Raw genomic sequence first — 6,495 nt, 5'->3', positions numbered from 1 at the left:
GTGCCCCTCCTGATGCCCCCTCCCACCTGCCCCTGCAGTCCATTGATCCCGGCCAGCAGTTCACCTGGGAGCATTCCAACCTGGAAGTAAACAAGCCCAAGAACCGCTACGCCAACGTCATCGCGTACGACCACTCCCGCGTCATCCTCCAGCCCATCGAAGGTAGCGGCCTGGGCCCCATCCGGCCTGTCCCCACCCTGCAGAGAGCCACGGGGCAGGGCCATGGCGTGTGGACACGCCGGGACACGGATGGGGAAGCTGAGGCCTACTCTGGTCACGGCTCCAGCCAGAAGCCACTGGGAGTTTTTAGATACGTAGTTAACTGATGGCTGCTGTCCATAACTGCTTCCGTGTGCCCCGCTACATCAGTTGTTCTCAACGCCCAAGAAGTACTCAGCAACATCGGGGGACACTTTGACGTTCACATTCTGGGGGAGAGGGAGCTCAGAGCATCTAGAGGGTGGACCAGAGATGCCGCTCAGACCCTGCAATGCACAGAACAGCCCCCCCCGAGAGCAATCTGGCCCCCAGTGGCTGTACTGCTGAGGTGGAGAAACCACAACGTTCATGCTCCGTGGTTTCTCTGGAGACAGCTGGGGGCAGGCTAGGAGGACTTCCAGGAAGAGGCAGGCCAGATAGAACCAAGGTAGGAGACGGCAGCACCCCTGCTGACGCCTGGCTTCTTCCCGGGCCGTAGGCATTGTGGGCAGCGATTACATCAACGCCAACTACGTGGACGGCTACCGGCGGCAGAACGCGTACATCGCCACCCAGGGGCCGCTGCCAGAGACCTTCGGCGACTTCTGGCGCATGGTGTGGGAGCAGCGCTCCGCCACCATCGTCATGATGACCCGGCTGGAGGAGAAGTCACGGGTGAGGCCAGGCCCGCAGCCCCCCAGCCCCTGGGCCCCCCAGCCACGCTCACCTGCGTCCTCCTGCCCCCTGCAGATCAAGTGTGATCAGTACTGGCCCAACCGGGGCACGGAGACCTATGGCTTCATCCAGGTCACGCTGCTGGACACCATCGAGCTGGCCACATTCTGTGTTCGGACGTTCTCTTTGCACAAGGTGGGTCCCGGGCTGGGCCTGGGGGCGGTGGGAGTGGGGGGGGGGGGCAGAAGAGGGGGACGGAGGCCCCGGGTTCCGGCCTGGGAGCTCCCCAGCGGACACAGGACACCAGGCAGGTCGGCCCAGGCTGACCGCGCTGTCTTGTAGGCTCAGACGAGGGAGGACACCACCGGCAGAACCCAACTTAGCAATGAACCTGTTGTCTCCGTGCCATCGTTTACGTCCCAGGCCTCCCCTCCCCCCTTGCCCTCTGGCCTCATGCAGCCGAGTCCTGTGATGGGTGGAAAGCGAAGCTAGAAAGTCCCTGCTAGCCTGGGAAGTCAGGACTGGGACAGAGGGAATCTTTAGACATGCATTTAACTGATGGCTGCTGTCAGTTACATGGTTCCATGTGTCCCCCTACATCAGTGCTCAATTGGGGCAGTTTGCCATCTGGAGGACATTTTTCAATTGTTATTCTGGGGGGAGGTGCTCCCAGCACCCCAGTGCCCCCCGGACTCCAGGCAGGTCCTGTCAGAGAAGCGCATGTGGCATGTCAGGCCTTGATTTGGGCGCCGAGACAGCAAGGACCCAGGCAGACAAAATATCTTGCTCTTTCAGAGTTTAAATCTAGTTGACAAGGCGTTGACGATAAATATGTAATGTGAGAAATGTTACATGTAGAAGGAGAAAAACAAGGTATCGGTCAGGGGACCTGGACATGGTGAGGAAGGGAGTCATGAGATCTGGGAAAATAGCCTTCCTGGCAGAGGCTTAGCCTGTGCCAAGGTCCTGGGGCAGGAACGTGCCTGGCATGAAGAAGAAACAGTGAGAAAGCCTGTATACGGCTGTAGCAGACTGACCGCGGAGAGGACAGAGCCTTGGGGAGGACTTGGTCTTTTACCCCCAAGGACTTGGGAGCCCTGGAGGTGGTGGGCAGAGGGCAGACCTGACTCAGATGCTCACGAGGGCCCTCTGGCGGCACTGCGGGGAGGACAGACCAGGGCCGTGAGGACTGGCGGGGTTTGGGTTGGTTGGAGGGTGTGGGCGGGGCTCTGAGTCAGCGGTGCCTCCCACGTTCAGGCCAGAACTCCCGGAAGGATAGAGCTTCGAGATACGGGGGAGGGGGTCGGGGCCTGAGGTCCGCTGCCTCTGCGCATGCGTCGTGGGCTGCGGTGACAGGCGGTGTCCCCGTGGCCCCCAGAATGGCTCCAGCGAGAAACGGGAGGTCCGCCAGTTCCAGTTCACGGCCTGGCCGGACCACGGGGTCCCTGAGTACCCGACGCCGTTCCTGGCTTTCCTGCGGCGAGTGAAGACCTGCAACCCGCCAGACGCGGGCCCCGTGGTCGTGCACTGCAGGTACCCCCGCCCGGGCCCCGTCCCCACCCAGGGCAGAGGCGCCGGGGGGCAGGGGCGGGGCCCTGACCGCGCTGGTGTCCCTGCTGGTGTCCCCACAGTGCCGGCGTGGGTCGCACGGGCTGCTTCATCGTCATCGACGCCATGCTGGAGCGGATCAAGCCGGAGAAGACGGTGGACGTGTACGGCCACGTGACGCTCATGCGCTCCCAGCGCAACTACATGGTGCAGACGGAGGACCAGTACAGCTTCATCCACGAGGCGCTGCTGGAGGCCGTGGGCTGCGGCAACACCGAGGTGCCCGCCCGCAGCCTCTACGCCTACATCCAGAAGCTGGCCCAGGTGGAGCCCGGCGAGCACGTCACCGGCATGGAACTCGAGTTCAAGGTTGGCGGGAGTCCCTGGCAGGGGCTGGGGGGTGGCGAGGGGCGGGGTCAGGGCTGGAGAAACACTCAGCCCGGCTCTGGAGGCCGGATCCGTCCTGCCGCTGACCTGGGCTCCTGTCCCCGCAGCGGCTGGCCAACTCCAAGGCCCACACCTCCCGCTTCATCAGTGCCAACCTGCCTTGTAACAAGTTCAAGAACCGCCTGGTGAACATCATGCCCTACGAGAGCACGCGGGTCTGTCTGCAGCCCATCCGCGGCGTGGAGGGCTCCGACTACATCAACGCCAGCTTCATCGACGGCTACAGGTACGTCCCCTGCTCTGCCCCCACGGCCGGCCTCATGCAGTCACAGCGGAGTATTTAACTGATGGCTGCTGTAACACGGTTCCCTCTGTCCTTTTACGCCACCGGCGTTCAGGCTGGGCAGGGAGAATTCAGCAGTGCCTGGAGACGATTGTGTCTGTCGTGAGGAGAGTGGGCAGAGGCCAGGGATGCTGCCCTCCTGGGGGTGATCCGGCCCCAAATGTCAGGGCTGAGGTGGAGAAACGCTGGCTGGGGTGGGGGGTGTTGTAGCAGCAGACCCCGCCTGTGCAAAGGCAGGAGGGTGACAGAGCAGCCTGTGCAGACACCTAGAAGCTGTTGACCGGCACCAGAGGAGGTGGGGGAGGAGGGAGGCACGGAGGTCAGTGGACTCCCTGCAGCCTCCTCGAGGTGCCGGTTCCAAACCGTGTGCAAAATGGGGTTGTGGAGAGGCCTGAGCGGGACAGCGGCTCCTGTGTAGGCAGGGGCATGGCGGGTGTGACCCCGGCCAGCCTCAGGCCTGGGCCTACATCTCACGTGCACCCCTGCCCCCGGACCACAGGCAGCAGAAGGCCTACATCGCGACGCAGGGGCCGCTGGCCGAGACCACGGAGGATTTCTGGCGCGCGCTGTGGGAGAACAACTCCACCATCGTGGTGATGCTGACCAAACTGCGCGAGATGGGCCGGGTGAGCGGGGCGGGCTGGGGGCGGGGCCGGGGGCGGGTGAGGGGGCGGGGCCGGGGCGGGGCCGGGCTGACCGCAGCTGCCGCCTTCTCCACAGGAAAAGTGTCACCAGTACTGGCCTGCCGAGCGCTCCGCCCGCTACCAGTACTTCGTAGTGGATCCGATGGCTGAATACAACATGCCTCAGTATATCCTGCGGGAATTCAAGGTCACAGACGCCCGGGTGAGTGTGGGGAGGGATGGCTGGGAGGTCCTGGAGCCCCGGGCCAGACTCCACTCAGCACAACCTCCAGATGTGGAGGCGGCTTCCCTAGTTGGGGTAGAAAAGTAGGAGTGAGCATTGGGAATTGGGAGGAGGAAGAGTGGGCGCTGACCAGTCACTCCTCCCGCCACATGGGTGGAGGAGACCGCCGTGCCGGCCCCACGGTGGAGCAGGTGCAGCGCCACTCACTAGGGACCAAGGCCCCAGGGGACCCTGTGAGAGGGAACAGCAGTCTGTGGAGCTCAGTGCTGCAGCGCCGAGAGCAGGGTGGGGGAGATCTGACAGCGGGTGCTGGGCAGTGGGTTGTGATCGGTGGGGGCAGGGTGGGCCCCATGCAGCCGGGAGGGGAGAGCGGAGGGTAAAGCGGTGTTGGTAGGGGAGGATTCAGCGGGGAAGGCGGGGCCAGGGGTCTGCTGGCAGCTGATGGAGCCTGGCAGGGGCAGGCGGCTCTGTTGGGACACGGAGCACGGCATAGTTAGTGGTGGAAGGGACTGGGGAAGGCAGGAGTTGGGGGGACGGGAGGTTCACTTCCAGTGGGTGGCAAAGCCTGGTGAACGAACAGTGTGGTTGGTCATGGCGCTTGGGTGGCGCAGGGCGGTGCCGTCAGCTTGGTGGGACGTGGGACTGGAGAGTCCAGGGACAGTACTGTCAGGATGTGGTGAGGGTGGGGAGTGTGGGTGGCAGTGGAGAGCAAACGTGCGGCCAGCAGAGGGTGGGGAGTGCCGGGGGGAGGTGGGAGCAGCGAGGGCCGGCCTCTGGAGGACAGAGAGAGTCAGTGGGAAATGACTTGGGTGGTAAATAACATTCATCGACCAATGATAATAGTGCCATTGATGGTGTAAGAGGAAGGTGGGAACAGTACCTCAGAGTTAGGTGGCATCCACCCTAGGGCTAGAGAGAGGGTGACTGGGAGAATGGAGAACCCCAGTGGGAGAGCTCACCTTCCGAAGGCGAGGCCGGAAGGATTACTAGTGCCGAATTGTGGAAAATGGGGCCATTCGGCCAATGGAAGGAACGTGGCAGAAAGCAAGGATGGTGGGTGGCGCTGGAGGCGTTGCCATTGGAAGATGGCGCCGTGGGTGGTGGAGGATGGAAGTGATGGCGAGGCGCCGCCGACAGACGGAGGAGGAGGGAGGGGTGCGGAGAAGGGTGCCCAGTGCTGGGCGCGCTGCGGGGTGGTGGCGAGTGGCGGTGTTGGAGGTCTCTCTGGTCGTGGCGGACGGGGTTGGAGGTGTGGACAGAGGAGCAGTGGGCAGTGACCTGTAAGATGGGAGCACTAGACGGGGAGGCTGAAGGGATGGGCAGGCTGGGGGAGGGGAGGAGGGTGGTGGTGTCACCCTGGAGGCCAGGAACAGCTGGGGAGATGACATGGTACCTTAGATGATGACAGACGACGAGCTCTCAGGGCAGGTGGCAGGAGAGGGAGCCCAGGACAGGGGAGGCTGGAGGGTGGTGCGGAGGGTGCCAGAAGACGGGGTCGGAGGCTGGCCCCGCCAGGAGCGCAGCCGTGACGGCCGTGGACCTGAACGCCACGACGGGACCCCTCCTCCGTTCCAGGACGGCCAGTCCCGGACTGTGCGGCAGTTCCAGTTCACGGACTGGCCGGAGCAGGGCGTGCCAAAGTCGGGGGAGGGCTTCATCGACTTCATCGGCCAAGTGCACAAGACCAAGGAGCAGTTCGGCCAGGACGGCCCCATCTCTGTCCACTGCAGGTGAGCCGCCCCTCGGGTCCTAGCGAGCGCAGCCTTGAGCCCCACCCAGGCACTGGAGCTGGGGCCATGTCCTCCCACAGCGGCGGGCGGGCCAACGGGGTTCTCGGCGCCCCAGCCCCCTGATCCGCTGCGCTCCCCTCCCCCAGCGCCGGCGTGGGCAGGACCGGTGTGTTCATCACGCTGAGCATCGTGCTGGAGCGCATGCGCTACGAGGGCGTGGTGGACGTCTTCCAGACGGTGAAGATGCTGCGCACCCAGAGGCCGGCCATGGTGCAGACGGAGGTGAGGGCCTCGGGGCAAGCGCCCTCCGCCCCGAGCTGGCGCTGGGAAGCCGTCGGCACCTGTTCGGGACTGGGGGGGCGGGGAGGGTGCAGGCTGAGCCGCGGCCGCCCCAGGGTCACAGCACGTTTGTGGCATGACGAAGGCCACGGATCGCGAGAACCCCCCGGTCCCCAGATGGGGAAGGCGGGGCGCAGAGCTAGAAGGGACGTCCCTGCGACCGTCCGTCGGGACCGTCCTATCGCTGTGGGGAGGGCGTGGGGGGGGCCCCCCCGGAGGCCCCAAGGCACAGACCGAGCCGCCCGCTCCCTCCCGCAGGACGAGTACCAGTTCTGCTACCAGGCCGCGCTGGAGTACCTCGGAAGCTTCGACCACTATGCAACCTAACACCATGGTCGCCGCCGGCCCCGCGCCGCCGGCCCCGACACCCCCACCCCTACCGGGTGGGCCCCTGGAGGCCTGGACCCC

General features: G+C 64.7%; 1 protein-coding gene across 1 annotated transcript in view; it reads left to right on the top strand.

The window, feature by feature from the left end:
- Window positions 1-6,489, top strand: part of PTPRS (protein tyrosine phosphatase receptor type S) — a 63,130-nt gene extending 56,641 nt beyond the window's left edge. Inside the window, exons 20-30 of the mRNA XM_029919344.1 lie at window positions 39-162; window positions 698-873; window positions 949-1,068; window positions 2,252-2,406; window positions 2,505-2,790; window positions 2,916-3,094; window positions 3,651-3,777; window positions 3,872-3,997; window positions 5,594-5,748; window positions 5,895-6,030; window positions 6,346-6,489. Of these exons, the coding sequence (XP_029775204.1) occupies window positions 39-162; window positions 698-873; window positions 949-1,068; window positions 2,252-2,406; window positions 2,505-2,790; window positions 2,916-3,094; window positions 3,651-3,777; window positions 3,872-3,997; window positions 5,594-5,748; window positions 5,895-6,030; window positions 6,346-6,414 (1,653 nt within the window). The 3' untranslated portion in view covers window positions 6,415-6,489. The remainder of the gene's footprint in view (window positions 1-38; window positions 163-697; window positions 874-948; window positions 1,069-2,251; window positions 2,407-2,504; window positions 2,791-2,915; window positions 3,095-3,650; window positions 3,778-3,871; window positions 3,998-5,593; window positions 5,749-5,894; window positions 6,031-6,345) is intronic.
- Window positions 6,490-6,495: the final 6 nt, after the last annotated feature.

Source organism: Suricata suricatta, chromosome 12 (genome assembly GCF_006229205.1).
Source record: "Suricata suricatta isolate VVHF042 chromosome 12, meerkat_22Aug2017_6uvM2_HiC, whole genome shotgun sequence".
Lineage (NCBI taxonomy): Eukaryota > Metazoa > Chordata > Mammalia > Carnivora > Herpestidae > Suricata > Suricata suricatta.
The sequence above is the reverse complement of the archived record's forward strand: the minus strand, read 5'-3'. Positions and strand labels throughout refer to the sequence as shown.